This window comes from Arachis ipaensis, chromosome B2 (assembly GCF_059453495.1).
Source record: "Arachis ipaensis isolate K30076 ecotype BB chromosome B2, ASM5945349v1, whole genome shotgun sequence".
Classification (NCBI taxonomy): domain Eukaryota; kingdom Viridiplantae; phylum Streptophyta; class Magnoliopsida; order Fabales; family Fabaceae; genus Arachis; species Arachis ipaensis.
Window position 1 is genome coordinate 12,021,868 of NC_142437.1, and position 17,382 is coordinate 12,039,249.

At 31.7% G+C, this 17,382-nt stretch overlaps 1 protein-coding gene across 1 annotated transcript; it reads left to right on the forward strand.

Moving 5' to 3' along the window:
• Positions 1-12,263: 12,263 nt before the first annotated feature.
• Positions 12,264-15,499, forward strand: LOC148573044 (uncharacterized). Its single transcript, XM_088504828.1, has 4 exons — positions 12,264-12,492; positions 12,567-12,677; positions 12,790-12,916; positions 15,421-15,499. The coding sequence occupies exons 1-4, from the start codon at positions 12,264-12,266 to the stop codon at positions 15,497-15,499; spliced, it is 546 nt and encodes a 181-aa protein (XP_088360954.1).
• Positions 15,500-17,382: the final 1,883 nt, after the last annotated feature.

Below are 17,382 nucleotides of genomic sequence, written 5' to 3' on the forward strand. Positions count from 1 at the left end.
GACCTTAAGATAGGAATGAAATGAATGAATTATTGATGGATTATGAATATGATATATGATGTGTGTATAAAGGATGAATGAATTCGTATGTGTTGGATTATGTCTTTGATAAATATAAAAAAATAATGAAGATCGTTGATGTGTTGAGGATTGATGGTAAGTTTATGAAATTAAATTGAATGGATTGGTTGATGTAAGGTCCCACATCGGTTGGGGAGGAGAACGAAGCATGCCTTATAAGAGTGTGGATACCTCTCCCTAGCATAACGCGTTTTGATGAGTGAGTGTGAGGGGACTTCGGCTATCATCCCTATCGTTAAAGACAAAACCGTGAGGCCTTATGTGTCAAAGCGGACAATATCGTGCTAGCGGGTGGTCTGGGCTATTACAGATGGTATCAGAGACGGAGCCCAGATCGATGTGCCAGCGAGGGCGCTGGGCTCCTTTAGAGGGTGGATTGTAAGGTCCCACATCGGTTGGGGAGGGGAATGAAGCATGCCTTATAAGGGTGTAGATACCTCTCCCTAGCATGACGCGTTTTGATTAGTGAGTGTCGGGGGCTTCGGCTATCATCCCTATCGTCAAAGGCAAAACCGTGAGGCCTTGTGTGCCAAAGCGAACAATATCATGCTAGCGGGTGGTCTGGACTGTTATAGTTGAGAGATGTGTGGTTCGATTTTGTAAGCGATTTGTTATTGGAGTTGGTTGATTTTGGGAAAAAATTTAATATTGGAATTGGTTTGATTTTAAAATAATTTGATACTGGAAATAATTTGAACGACTGAAAGATGTTTGATTTGATGGTTGGGACCCTTAAAGGGTGGCAGAAGTTTGAGTTTTAGAAGAGATGCTGTTGAAATTTTTATAAGAATTGGAGGCTTCGTTTGAAGCGATTATGTAGAAAGAATTGGTTTTAAGGATTATATGTTTTAAGTTTGATTTGTTTAGAAAAGAATTGATTATGTTTTGAGTTTAAAATATTGATGAACGGAATAGGAGGTGTGATAATGAGGAATGATGATGGTAATAATAATGAATTTGAGATTCAATAAGATATGAATTGATGATGATAATGTATTTAAAATTATATGAGACATGGTTGAGGTTGATTGATGACAAGTATGTCTGTGTTTTCTCTCTGGTTGTAAGAGTAACAGGACACCTATTCCCTCTAATGGTGACAGGATATGTATTCCCTCTAATGATATTAATGCGCAACAGAGAGACAATGTCCAGGTTAGCTACCAGACATGTTGGGTTTGGCTATATAACCGACAGATGAGCTCAATAGCCATAGGATAGGTATACATCATGTGCATTTGTATGTTTTGCTTGAGTGTGTATCACTGTATTGTTTGGGTTTGCTTAATTGCTTAACTCTGCTTATCTGCTACTTGTTCTACTTGCTGTAATTGCACCTTTATCTGTGTTTTCCTTGCTTGAATTGTATGCTTCTGAGAGACCCTCTCTTGACGAAGGAGTGAAGGAGGGTTGTTCTACTAGTAATTCGGAGGATTTAAGGAGAGTAGGTTAAAGTTAGATTTAGAACCTGAATACCTTTGATAACTTACTTAATTTCTGGTTTAGTTGGATCTTTAAGCTGAAATCTGAGTGTCGAAGTTCTAGGAACGCCTCTGGCTTTCCTAGGACCTTTTATATTAACTATGCGGGCACCTTTACTATACTGAGAACCTCCGATTCTCATTCCATACATATTTTTGTTGTTTTTTAGATGCAGGTCGAGAGGCACCTCGCTGAGCGTCTGGAGTTTCCTGTGCAAGTGAAGTTGGGTTAGTTTTGGGATGCTGCATTTTTTATTTATACTATGTATATATGTATATAGATTCTCCTCTTTATATATTTTATGTTTGTATCTCCTAGAGGTTGACTTGGAGAAACAGGTGTCTATTCTGTAGTTTGAATTATATTTTGGGTTGTATAAATATATATATAATTATGTTGAGTTAAGAAATTAACTAACCAAATTGATGATGACAAATATTATTTTATTGGGTTAAATATCCAATTGGGTTTGATTATGTTTCATTAAGTGTTGCAGGCCAAATCAAAAGGAACAGCAGCCCAAATGCAAGGAAACCAAAACACTGCTGGTGGGTTGCCTAATAAATAAAACCCAAATGAAATTAACAAAGAAGCCACATGGGCTAATAGGTAAGTGAAGATAATCCAAGCCCAAGGCACATCACTCAAGCTGAAGCCTCCCAAAGCCTCGCAAAGCACTTCACACGTTTGCTTCAGTAAGAATCAGAAAGAAAGAGAAAGAGAGAGCTTCGTTCTTTTTGTTCTTTCATCAGAAAAGAAAGAGAGAGAAAGATAAATCACAAAAAGCTAATGTCTAATCACCTTAGTCAAAGCAAGCTAAGCTAAGTCAGAGATAGCTATGCCATGGTTCACATCCTAGAAGGAAAAAGAGGTTAGCTATAAAGAAGAAAGAAGAAAAAATCAGAAGCTAGGGCAAAATTGGATCTTAGGCAAATCAGAAAGATCTTTCCATTATTGGTACCCCAAAGTAACTTGCTGAAGTTTCCTTTCCCCTCATACCCATTTCTGGTAAAATGAAAAAAATGGATGTTATGGAGTTTTGCTATGGATCAACGGTCAAGAAAGGAACTTGGAGCCTAAGCAAAAAATAAATGGTTTAGATTCAAGTTTACCTTTGAAACTTGTATCTTTGCTGATCTAAGGCTTTCAGTCAAGCAAAAAAAAGTCTGTTCCAGTATTCCATTTTTGGAGGTAAATGGAAGAAAGTGAAAGGATAGGTTGGTGTAGCACATAGCTCGAGGAATGGACTCAGAGGAGAGCAACTCAGCAACATGCAAGGAGATACAGAAAAAAATTTTTTGTTTCTGCTGAGGTAAGGAGAGATAACCAGTGTTCTTGAGGTGTATGTTCTGAGAAGAGCTCTCTGAAGAAGTTCATCCACTTGGACAGTGCTTCCTAGTCAAAGGAGTATTCCGCCAGAATGAAGAACTGAATCAGATGCTAGCAAATCTGGTTTAACACATAGTAAAGAGGCTGTTGAAGAGTCAATCTCCTTCATGTTTTACAGATTGTAATTTTCTTTTTAATGTTTATCTTTCTGTAATTTCTTGAGGGAAAAGGCATAATGAGAGAAAAATAATTATGGATACGTACGTGATAGTATTTAGGTGTGTTTAAGGGTGTTTGAAAAATAATTTTTTATTTTTTATTTAAGACACAGTTGGATACAAAAGATGTGCGTATCAAACGAATATCGATGAGTGTCATGTCTAAAATGTATTAGACACGCAGACACATTACATCAAAGAAATATCCATATTTCATAGGCTAGTGTGATAATGGTTAGGCCGAGCCAAATATTTTTTTCCAAAGAAATAAACTAATAAAACAGAAAAGTCAAATAAAAGATAAATGAAATGAAACAAATAGCGACCTTTTTTATTTAAATAAAATAAATTAATTATTTACTTAAATAAATTGTAATACTAATTTTATTATTTTGTATATTTACTTATATTTTTGTTGGCAAAAAAATAAAACGGTAAATTATATGATTTATGCTAGTATTTACAGCAAAAATAATATAGAATTTTTTGGGGTTAAATAATTTTTTCATTCCTAAGGTCTGAGACCAAAATCAAAATCGTTCCCAATCTTTTTTTGTTATTAAAATCACTCTCAGTGTTACAAAACGTTATAAAATCGTCCTTTTCTACTTTAATTTTATTTTTTTTACTAAATTACCTTTAATAATTAATATAAATAATAAAAATAAATCATTTCCCCTCCACCTGCACCCCCACTCCCTTCTCTTCCCTTATCACCGTCTGGCTCCAGTGGCTCCTTCTCCACCTTCCCTCAGTTCCGTTCACACCCTCCGTTGCAGAATCCACTGCTAGCTACAGCAACCCGTCGTTGTCTCGTACTCCATCGCAATTCCCTGGAAACGCCACCGCCATCTGCTTCTTCGTCGTTCGATCCTCCTCTTCGAGATCCCAAGGGAAGACCGCCGCAAGGAGTGGAGCTGGTCTTGTCAGATCAGAGAAACGCGCTGGAACCCTCCGCCACACCTTCAAGAATCTCCGGTGTCGGTCGCTGCTGCCACTCCGTCAACCCAGGGCGTCGCGAGCATCTGCACCCCATTCACGGAGGTACCGTCCTTGGCGCCGCTACCTGTTGTCAGATCTGCCGCTACTTCGTCCTCGACCGAATTTGTTCCCGCCATGGACGACCACCGGCATCCAAAGGTTGCGTTCCGGCATACAGGTAAGATGGTCCCTGAATCAGGAAATCTAATTGCAGAATTGAAATTCGGGTTGCTTGTGTGTTCAAATCGGTTGAACTTGTTCCTCGAAGAAGATATCTCTGATGCGGTTTTGTTTTGATGTGTAATTGAAAATCGGGATCTAAAATTGTTGATACATTCTGCAAATTTATTGTGGAATTGTTTGTTGAATCTGAGTTTATATCGAGTTCTTCTTCTTCTACATCCATGATTTTTTAAGTTTGGCATGAATTTTGTTGTTATTGCTGAAATTGTGGCACCGCATATTTGTAACTATAACTTGACAATGAAGATTGCTGAATTATTGTTTGAACTGCCATTTTTTGTTGATTTTACTTGTTGCTGCTGTGGTTGGACTAGGAAACAGAAATCTGATTCTTCTTCTGTGTCTTTTTCATCTTCTTTTTCTGTGTGAACTAAAATTTCTGTTTGTATTGCATAATCTGAGTTTGTTGTGAGATTTTCTGTTTGTAGATTTTCTGCTTGGATGGAGAGAGAAGAAAGGGAAGAGATAAGAGAGTGGGGGTGCAGGTGGAAGGGGGGGAAGGGTTTGTTTTTATTTTTTAATATTATTTTTATTATTTATATTAATTATTAAGGGTAATTTGGTAAAAAAATAAAATTAAAGTAGAAAAGGGCGAATTTATAACGTTTTGTAACATTGAGGATGATTTTAATAACAAAAAAAAGGTTGGAAACGATTTTGATTTTGGTCTCAGATCTTAGGGATGAAAAAAATACTTAACCCAATTTTTTGCTATTTTCGTTGTTATTGTTAGCAAAAATAAATTAACTTTTTTTTATTACTGTCAGCAAATTTTTTTTCATTTTTATCGACAATGATTGATTGAAAAAATATAAAAAAAAAATTTGATCTATTTTTGTTGATAATAACAACAAAAATTATAAACAAATTTTTTTTTTATTTTTGCAGACACAATCACGAAAAATCATAGAAATATAATTTTTGCAATTTTTTATTGCAAAAACAAAATTAAATACACAAAATAATAAATTTTGTATTTCAATTTAAATTGATACATAAAAAAATTATTTAAATAAAAAAAAACAACAAATAACACTGCATAAGGTGCGGCGGGGTTTTTATTTGGACCGATCCAATCCATGTTAGCACTTAGCACAATGAGTTTTATCATTATATTTTGCTAATAGATTTAATCTACAGTAATTTCTCAGATTTATTTTTATCAATTTAGTCTCCCGATCACAATTGTACTATAATAATGTATAGGATCTGAAAAACTAAATTAAATTAGTACAAGTTTAGTAAATAGATATATTATTGGCTTATTGAATTTGTTGCACTCTTTGAGTCATGAGTTCTCGATGGATAACCCATTCCACTTCCTCCCTTTATATTAGTTTTTTTTTTTTAAGAATAATTTTGTCAGCATTCACAAAATTTATAGATACAAATGATTATTTTTTCAGATAATAATCCTAATATTTTGGTTCAACCAAATCAGGATAGTTAACAAAAATGAAAAAAAAAAATAAGTAAATTATAGTATACAGAGCATCAAATCATACAAATTTAAAGATATGTTTTTTTGTTCATACATTATACAACACATAGTTTGAGTGATGTAATAATATTATAATAATGTAAGAAAGAGAACATAAACTTTGTAATTATTACAGTATAGTTAGAGGCTATTATTTTTGTTACAGAATAGTAAAAACGGAATTTTTGGAAATTAAAAGATTACTTGTGTTAAAGTTCTTTCTAGTATAGTATTAAATAAAAATTATTACAGAACATCGTTTATACTATATATAAAATAAAATAATTTTAGATATAAATTAAGAATAATTTTTTAAAATAACAGTTAAGACATTGTTTTTAATTAAATTTATTCGAACAACTTAAAAAGAATAATTGACAAAAATAATACTAATTTAATATTAGCTGAATTTATTTTATTTTTAACAAGCAATCAGTATGCAAAAATAATATTCTTAATTTTTTTAATAATTTTGCTTTAAATAAATTGGACAAATTATTTTAATAAACTAAATGGCACTCAATATTATCTGAACGTCCCAAATCAAAAAATGCAACGTCAAAGTTTCAAAGCAAATTTTTATATAAATCGAATTGAGTCAATTCGATTTAATGAAACACGTAGTAAATCGAATTCATTGGATTCGAATTAGATGTAAAATGTTCTTGAATGAAAATCGAATCAACTAGGTTCGATTTGACATTTTACTACTAAATCAAATCAAATGGACTCGTTTATAGATGAACATAAATCGAAACAAATGGATTTGATTTGTAAATGAACGTAAATCGAATCATCTTAATTCGATTTATCCATGCACGTATGTTATGGTAAATCGAAACTTGTTGCTTCAATTTATTGTGTTTGTTACTATAGGAATAATTCGAAGACACTTAATTCGATTTACAGAGCACTAAGGTGTATAAAAATGAGCTTATAATCAAACTTTATGTGGTCACTAGAGATCGATGTGGCTAGACAAGTCTGAGGACCATTGTACCGTTTTACCTCTCAAATTCTTTTGCGCTGGCGAAGGCTAACCCGAATAAGCCATGCGCACCCGCCCTCGAACTCCTTGCACTTGCTATAGTACTTGTGATGATCCGATTCCAATACCTTATACTCAACACCATGGCCAATGCTATAGGTCTTCACGCTGAACACGACTTCCTCTTTATCTTGAAACTGCTGACTGACCTAAAATTCAAATACACCTCCTGCATTTTGCGTGTCTCTTGCCCCGAAGCCAACAGGTACACTGGGATCTCTCTGAGGTGCCATGGCATCCAAGTCCAGAGCAAAGAAGTACGGGGGTACTGATTAATACCTAAACTAGATGCTCCCCCACCCACAGCTGGAGTCGTTTGTGGTGTCTCATCGTCGCTCATCAACTATCGTAGCGGGTTCCACATCATTATCATCATCATGCAATGCATCCTCAACCCCATAAAGTGCTCCAACCTCTCCGAAAACCGAAACCATCACAGGAGAACTGAGCGTCGCAAAAGCAACTTCTTCCAACGGTCCAACCTCACCAACTACTGCATCACAACTGCGATTCAGATTAATTGCAAAGGACAGTGAAACTACTAAATCTGATTCAGGTACAATTACCGGCACTGCTGACGAGGATCCAACAGGCCAGACAGGACACTAAAGCAAGCTGGATGTCCTTTGGAGTGGATTCCTATTCGAACCTCCAGAACTAGATGCCACATCAACAAGCTTTGCCAACAGTTCCAAAATCCTCACCTCAAAAAACTGACGGCAACAATAGAACAGCACCTGAAAATCTTCGTCACTGCTAATAACAAATGAATTATACTTGACATCATCGCGTAACGAATGATATATATGATTTAAATTAAACTGTGAAAATTGGGCTATCTAATTTTATTAAGTTGTTTGAAATCTTGTATTAAGAATTTAACTGCTAGATATATAAATTTAAAAATTTATTTGAAGTAAAATTAAAATTATCTTTCATCAGTGAAGACAATATAATTTTAATGGAAAAAAAATATAATTCATATACTTTGACTAAGTTATATATCATGTTAGAATAGTTTCCGTTAATTAATAAAAATTAAACATAAATGTAATAATATCTTAATTTTGTTTAACATGTTTAATTATCTCCATGTAAATGAAAAGAAAGCAAACTAATAAAATGTTAAAATGTTTATAACAAATTAACAATACACGTTATAATTATATTTTTTAATATATACTTATAAATAAATATTTAACAATTTTTTATATATCATATAAATATTATTTTTTTATAATTATCATTTAAAAAGTTGTGAATAAAGATCAGACGTAAAGAAAAAATAAAAAAATGTGTTATTATTGTTTAAATGGTTAAATATGTATTATTTTATCGTCATATATAATTATAATTTATTTAATCTATTAGTATATTGTATTAAAAAAAAAAAGAAAATAAACTTGAGTTAATAATTCGAACCGAGAAAGCCATGGTCGTTGTATAAAAAAAAAGAAGTGTAATAAATTTTAACAATTTTTAACTGCTTTAACCATTTTCAAACAGTTACTAATTAATATTTAATAATCTGCAAATAGTTGTACCATATTATAATCACAGTCTTTGCATTTATATTAGAACCCTCTCTAATAAAAGAAAAAAGGACACATGTCATTAGTTTTAACCACAAAAAAATATCTATATAAAATCTGTATGAAGTAATCTTTGCACTAGTGTAACCCAAAACATTAACCCAAACCCAATTCACACTGAAGACTAGATAGAGTATACTTTTTAAAAAATAATATAAAGTATAGTGTTCATTGCTAATTTAAAAATTGGTCATTGTTTATATAAATGATTATTCAAAAAATATATACAGATATAATTGAATAATTATATAAAATATTTTATTCTATTAGTATATTAAAATTAAATTCTTAGAATAAATAAAAAATATCTTAAATTATGAAATTATTGACAAAAGTATCTTCTAAAATTTTTAAGAACAAAAATAACCTCAAAATATTTTAAAAACACGACAAGAATACTTAACTGTTAAATATATATTTTTTTAATAAAGACTTTAGAAATCAATTTTTAATGTAATTTTTTATAAACATGATTAAAAAAACATATTTTTTATAAATGGCCAAAAATATTTTTTTGAAAAATAACTAAAGATTAAATTTTTAGTTTTTTTTTTATCAAAATATTCTCACAAAATTCCGAATCAAATGCACAAGTGGTCTGACAAATATAAAAAATATTTGTCGCTTATAAAAAAATTGTATGATTTGGTTATTTTTATTCCATTATAAAATATTTTGAAGATATTTTTATTGTTAATGAATATGAAAGATATTTCTGCCAATAATTTGATAATTTATAGATGTTTTTGGTAGTTTATTCTCTATTTTTTTTCTTTTTTTGAGTAAACTATAAAAGCATTCTTAAAAAATTTATTTGCTGATAAAATGTCACTAAAAAATTAAACGACAAAATATTCACCTTAAAAAATTTTAAATTATGACAAAATATCCCAACACAAAAGTAAATACAAATTTTTATGTCGGGATATTTTTGTCACAATTTGAAATTTATTGAGAAATTTTTATTGATTAAATCTTTGAAAAGTATTTTACATTTTCTATAGTTTACTGTTTTTTTTCTTTCTCGTTCAATTTTATTTTTGTTATTTATTTATATAATTTGATTTTATTAAGAGAAAATCATATAATATCACGAATTTGTAATTTCAAATTAAGAATAAAATAGGACTTGACTAGTAATGCTAATATAATTACATGATGACAAATTATCTCACTATCATCATCACCACCAAGTCATTGTGTACATAACAACAATCAATAATGAGTCCCCACTCCCACAGGGCACAGACCGTCAACATAATTACTAATCAATAATTGAGAAGACACAATAATTCTTATGATTCCTCACGTTTTCCTCACGCGGATAAAATCGAATCAGATCAAATCCGCGTTTACTCTTACTGATAGAGGTATGTTTTTCTATATATATCTTGTGATCTTGTCTATACCATCTTGACTCTTCTATACTAATTAATCTCCCAAAAAGGAGGATCGGAGCATGCATGGATTATTATACCGTTTAAGTATAATTATCCGTGCCATACACGTGATAAAATTAAAATTATAATTTTAAATTATTTTTTAAAATTAATTTAAATTATAATAATTTGATTAATAAAAAAATAATATATTATGTATTGTTTGATTTTTTTTTAATCTAGTATTAATTAGATTAACTCTAAAATAGTTATTTATTAGTTTTAATAATCTACGTACTTTCTTCAATAAATCAAATATATATACTGAATGTGATCATAAATAATATAGTAATAGTCAAATTCACTAACAAATATATTGGTTATTATCACACTACAAAACAAATCAAATATAAAGGCTATTAGCACTTATAAATCTATAAAATTGCACTGTTTTTTATTCGTGCAAGGGTTTACTTATCAAATAAACTTAAAATATGAAAAAAAAATTTATAAAATGGACCTAGCATCACTTGAAAGAATCATGGAAAATAATCAACTTACCTTATTATCCATGAGAATCATCTCTATGTAAATCGTCTTGTTATTGTCAAATTTGGATGGGACTTTCCATAACCTTATAATTCTTGCCTTTATTTTTCAAACTTTTTCATTACATAATCTACCATAGTAATACTGTTGATAGAATTGTATTTAGTAGCCCTTAGGTATAAAAAATAATAAATAGAAGAAGATCTATATTTGAGGTACGAATTTTTTAGATGATAAATAATTGTAACAATTTACTATATACATATATATATATATATATACACTAATTAAACATGGTAATAATAATTAGCAAATATTTTCAATGGAGATACTTACTACAATGAGGTGAAATTTATGCCATTATATTTTATTAATCTTTATGATTAATTCAATAGAGATACTTACTCAATATATATGTTATCGACATTAATTATATGCCAATATTTTTAGGAAAGAGCTAAAAGAAGAGATATATAAATATATATAATATTATTGCTATATAGGAAGCATACATAAATTGCTATATTTTTTTATTATATTATACAACTTAAAATTATAGTATCATATTCTTATTAATTCTAGATACTTGCTATAATTATATCAAATAATTTAATTATGACTCTAAATACATAAAATAGATAACATTCAATATTATTTTTTTTTCTTTTTTACATTCAATATTTACTGTAAATATAAAAAATAAAATAATTAATGAAAAAATATGAGCAAAAAATAAAATATAATAATTAAAATTTAATTTGTTATCTAATTAATCTTGTGTCCATACGATATAACTTTACGAAAATGTTATAAATCACAACTGTAAGACCCAAAATTTTTGAAAAGTCTTATTATGATCAAGTCTCAAATCCTATGGTTATTTATAGCCTTAATTTCAGAAATTATTTTATTAAAGGTAATTAAGGCAAGTGTTGATTTATTGGATTTGAGATGAGTTATGATTATTATCCAATTTTATAGTTATTGGATTATTTTCTATATTTGAATTATAAAGTTGGTAGTTGTGAAATAATAAGAATTTTATATGATTTGCACTAAGTAATTAATATTTTAAATATTAATATTGCTATCTTGGAAAATGAAAAAATTAAGTATATTATTTCTAATTATTTGGTTGGGACATTTTATTGAAAATAATTTGTAAAAATGAGGAGCAAATAGTATTTTTTATATACAATTAGTGTTGGATTTAATTTGGGTTTCAATTACTATATTATGCCTATTTTTGAGTGAAATTACAAAAATACCCTAACCCTAATTGAGCCCACATTTTCCCTTCCAAAAGCCAACCCTAGCTGCACATTATTGATGATAGTAGCAGCAGCAGCCACCCCCCTTTTTCATAAACACACACGGTCCCCTGTGAAAGAAAAGAAGGAGATCCGGAGGGAGGGAGGGCGTAGCCAACACGCCTCGCCGCCGCACCACCGTGCCCTCGCCATCGAGCTCATGTCGTCGCCGTCCAGTCACGTCCAGTCCATCGCCGGTCGTTGTTGCCATCATCAACAATGGAAGAGAGGGAAGGAGTCAGACGCGCGGAGGAGGGAGAGAGCAAGATCTGAGGCCGAGCCGAGGTCTAACCACCGCGTCGGAAACCTCTCACGTCGCCGTGACCTCCAGCCGGTGTGTTCTGTCACCGGGAAACTCGTCGCTGTTGGGGTCTCACCGCCGCCATCCCTGTTGTGACTGGTGTCGCGCTGGAGGACCACCATCGCAGGAGAAAGGGAGGGAGCTCGTGGTGAAGAGAGAGGGGCGCTGTCTTGCACGCCGCCGTCACACCTGGATACCGCCGCTGCTACCGCGAGTTCGCCGTCGCCGGAGCTGGGTAGTTGTCCTTGCCAGCAGCGAAGAAGAAGCGAGATGAAACCCCTTCATGTTTGCTGTTTCGGTCCGCCGAGAAAGAGCTATCACCGTCGTTCCTGCCGCCGGCAAGCCTCGGTTAGCACCGCCGAAGCTCCGGCCATCACCGTCGTTGAGGAAGCTCACCGGAGTTGCTGGAGGCTGCCGCCGCTCTGCCTGGTTGTGTTGAGTCGCGCCGCCGTGCCTGGTCGCCGGAAAATCCCGCTGCCGTCGCCGGAAAACTCTGCCGGTAAGGGTTTTTGAATTCGGTCTTCATTCGTTTAAGATTCTGGAAGCTTTAACGTCTCTGTATGTAGGTTCCAGGCGCCATTGCCGGAGTCCGGTCACCGCTGCTACTTGAGGTGGCTGCCGGGCTGCTGCTGAGCCAGTTCAGAGATCGTCACTATTTCGGTTCAGCTGTTCCTTCTTCGTTCGGTAAGCGTTTTCGATTTGAAAGCCCTTTAGTTACTGTTCTGTTATCATACGCTGAGGTTTGTGGCATTAATTGCTATACGATTGAGTTTCGGTTGTTGTATGTTGCGATTAGAGTTGTTGAAACTGTTGCGAAAGTGGCTTGGAACCGAGGTTTTGGCTGCCGGGATTTTGATTGTTGATCTCGAGTTGAGGCGGAAAGGATTCTGTGACGCGTTTGGGCTATGGTTTTGCGTTTTGAGGTAGGGCGCTTTCCGAAAACTATAGTTTATTATTGGAATTATTACATATGGGTACTGATGTGAGGATGTGTATTTGGTGATTGTATCAGTCCTATGTATTGTTTAGTTGTTTTGTATGATTATGGGTGTTTGTTTGACTAGACTGTTGTGTGGTTTTGTGAAAAGAAATGCTTTTGAAGTTGATTCTTTTAAAGCTTTAAGATCGAGTTTAATTCGTGGGAAATCGATTTGAGTTGATGGATTTTCTTGAGAATGTGAAAAATAGAATACACTCTTGAATTCAGCCTGCCTTGCTTTAATGATCTGGTTTGATAAATGACTGTTGCTGAACCGTTTCTTTAAAGCTTTAGAAATGAGTTTATTCAGCTGATAACGATGTGATTTTTTGAGACGTTTTTCTTGAAATATGGAATTGAGATGACTGTTGGATTTGGCTTGCCTTGAACTGATTTTGGATTTTGGGTTGTTGAAAAGGATTGTGGAATGATTTTGTTGGGACCCGAACCGGGTGGCAAAGTCCAAGTTTTAGGGGATATGCTGCCGAAATTTCTATAAAATCTGACTCTTTATTAAAATGTTGTTTGGAAAAATGATGAGTTAAAGACTTCTACTATTTTATTTGAAGTATCAAGAAAAGGATGATTCATGCTTTTGAAATGAATTATTAAAGAGGAAATTATGATTTAGTCTTGCTTCGTAAGAAAGGCATTGTATATCTTTCAAAAGAAAGTTATTTAGATGAAACTTATGTTTTAAAGTTGTTTTAAATGTGACAAGGGCAATGCCTTTGAATTTGACTTGAGGGTTTCAATTAGAGGAGTTTCAATGACTTTGAAAGAACCTGAATGTCTATTGACAAGTTTCATTTTGAAATGTTTTGAGAAAGGTTTTAAGTACTCTTTGAATTCTGAACTTTTGCAAGACAAACAATTTTGAACAGTTGAAACGCTTTAGAATTTATCATGGGGTTGAAGCTGGTTTTGCCTAAGTAAAGGAAACGGCTTTGAAGGAAGTAAACGATTACGTGACTCGGTTTGGCTTAGATCTTATTTTATTACTCAAATCGGAAAGTCAAGGTTTTAATGATTTTAAATGAATTTGGCGAAATGAGTTATGCTATTCTCCCCTAAGGACTTGGGACTCTGTCGAGAAACTTTTGTTACAAAAATCCCATTGTTGGATGGGTGATTTTGAATGTTTCAAAAGGAATCTTTAACTTTCCATGGTTTTGGAAGTTTTGGAAAGAGGAAGCCGAGAGTGGCTTGTTTTAAAAAGGGAATTTTTCTTGAGTAAAAGTGGCTTATGAGCCTGAGATAATTTGAGAAATGAGATCTTTAAAGCCAAGGCTGAAAAGAGTTGAAACTTGATTTCAAAGTGAAATGATTTGAGAAAAAGTGATTTATGGCTTAAATGCCGATTTTATGAATTTGATGATTTTGAATGGTGGAAGTGCTGTTTTATTATGGGCCGGAATGGCTGTGTATGATTATGAATATTGGTTGGTTCTGGATTGAACCGTGAGCCGGAATGGCTGTGTATGATATGAATATTGGCTGGTTCTGGACTGAACCGTGAGCCGGATGGCTGAGATGGATGTTGATCCATGGATGAGATTGAATGCATGTATATGCTGAATCATTGATAAATGTGAATGTTGCACTTCCACTATCGGAGATGAGAGTTTTCCTGGGAGGAAGCAGTGGCTAGCCACCACGTGCTCCAGGTTGAGACTCGAAGCTCTTTTGACCCTATGTCATAAGTGTGGCCGGGCACTGTGAAAGTCCCGGATGAGCTCGCCCCCGTAAATATTCACCAGTGAGGGTGATGGATATGGATCATGATTATGATCAAATTTATGATGAGTATAACTCGAGTTGGGGATGCGCAACAGAGGGACAGTCCAATGGTTAGCTACCAGGACTTGTCGGGTTGGCTTTATAACCGACAGATGATATCATCAGCCACTAGGGACAGGCATGCATCTTATGCATCTACGTGACATTGTTTGCGTGTGCATATTGTACTTGGTTTGCCTATGTGATTACTTGAGATTAGCTGCTACTTGTTCTACTTGCTGTAACTGTTTGTTTGTGCTTGAACTTCCTATCTGTGTTTGCAATTGGGACTCTGTTGGATTATGGTGATTGGTTGTTGGTTGGATTGTTTGGGCCTAGGGCCGTGGTTGAATTGAGATGGACCGATGGTTGGTTTCGGTTTTGTGGTTGTGGTTTGGAAATGTATGAAAGACTAATTTGGTTCAGCATAGATAAACCTTTTGAAAGGCTTTTGAATATTGTTTTTAAATGAACAGTTTCCTCTTTCAGAAAAGGATTTCAGATTTCTCTTTTATTGTAAACCTTTGTTTTTGAAAAGGGGCATAAGACGGTTATTAATCACTGGTACGGTTTATCTTCACGTATCCTATTACAGTAATTCCCAAAAACCCTCTACTGAGAACCCTTTCGAGGATGATGTTCTCACCCCCTACATTTTTCCCCTTTCAGGATATGGACGCTGAAGTCACGAAGGGTTTATTTAGTTGTTGTTGAAATGCTCTGTATTGTTTTAGTTATGGTTTATTGAACCCTTGCCTTTATCTTGATATATCCTGTAAGAGGGATAGGAATTGTATTGGTTAATGCTTGTAATATTATATATGTATATGTATATGTATATGTATATATATGGATGTACCCTTTGAGTTTTTGTAAGTTGTATGGTATCTATGGATGTACATTATTGAAAGAAAGTGTTTTCGGGAGTGGTGTTGCGGTTTAAAGTTTTAAACAGGCTCATATTTTAGTATTAAATAGTATAAAAGTCGTCGTAATGTCCGAACTATCAGAGTGGCGCAGCTGGAAGCGTGAACTTTAGTAGTTAGGGTGTTACAACAACCTTTTTTATTCTACAAAAAAAAAAACTATATGTAGCTTTTAGTAGTACAAAAATAATTATAAGAATTAATTATTGATATTAATCACAATTGATTATTGATACCCTAATTTTTTTAAATATATTTTACCTTTTTAAAATATAATGCATGTACCGTGTAGACCTTCTTATTATTATTATTATTATTATTATTATTATTATTATTATTATTATTATTATTATTATCAAATTAAATAAGACACTATTAATGTGTGCATTAACTATCTCCTAATAAAATTATTGCACTTAAATGAGAAGTAGAACTATATCAATTGATATAATTAAAATGATTAAAAATATCGATGATTGATAAGTAGTTTAATAACGCATTAAATATTAATTTGATATAATTATAATGAAGATATTTTCTTAAATTAATATAATCATGCATTATTCATGAGCTAATTGTAATATAATTAGAATAAATTTATTTGAGAGAAAAAAAGAGTTCATGTGTAATTTTCAAAAATTATAATAATTTTTTTATTTATGTATACGTATATTAATTTTGTTAAATAATTCTTTCTCTTTATCTCTATCTCTCTCTCTATATATATATATATATTACAGTAATTTTTCTTAATAGATATACATATACATAAATAATTATATACATATAGATAAATAAAAAAATATATGAATTATATTTTATTAAACTCCATGTTACCAGTTATTAAAAATATTTAAATCACATATATTAATTATTTTTTGTTATAATTATTTCGTTTTATATAAGTCATTTAATGTAAAATAGCTTAATTTGCGATTATAATTAGTATATGTATTGCCCATGAATAGATTAGGAAATAATAATTTCGTAACAAAATAATCATTCAATTTGAATTATAATTAATTGATTGATAGAAATTATAATAAATTGTATGATATTTAAATAATTAACCAAATCAATTAGTTGATATAATTAATTTATTATAATAAATTAAATTCAATGAGTTAAAAGAAATAAATCGAAAAACATCATCAGAAACATGTCACAACAGTTTTATCATTAAGTGCAGAAATTTAACTTTTATATAATAGAATAGATATTTACAAATTATTATATTAAACGCAGACTAAAAAAAATACACTAAACAAAATAAAAGTATCAATGATAAAATATAACCTAAAAAATCACTTAAATTAAAAAAAAATATGTGATGAATCATAATAATTATAATAAATCTATGAGAAGCAAAAGTAAAATAAATAATTAAAAATAAAGTAAAAATACCAATTTAAAAAAGTAAAAGAAGATAGAAAAGATAATGTATGGAGTAGATAAAAAATGTATTGCAATAGAAGATTAATATAATTAATTAATACAAAGGATGAAAGAGAAAAATTAAAATACAATCTTATTAAAAAAATTTCAAAAAAATATTTTAAAGAAAAAACTATTAATCAACTTTTATAAAAATATTACAAAAATTTAAATTATTTTTAAATAAAATAATAATACGCTTAAGAATTACTAATCAAAATAAATAAAAAAATTAATATAAAATAAAATCACAGAAAAATATTAGCAAAAT

Excerpts from the sequence above, each read along its gene's own strand:
- LOC148573044 (XM_088504828.1), top strand. The coding sequence starts at position 12,264 with ATGAAACCCCTTCATGTTTGCTGTTTCGGTCCGCCGAGAAAGAGCTAT. Across the intron at positions 12,493-12,566 it reads GTCGCCGGAAAACTCTGCCG|GCGCCATTGCCGGAGTCCGG; the intron begins GTAAGGGTTTTT and ends TGTAGGTTCCAG. Across the intron at positions 12,678-12,789 it reads AGCTGTTCCTTCTTCGTTCG|AGTTGTTGAAACTGTTGCGA; the intron begins GTAAGCGTTTTC and ends TGTTGCGATTAG.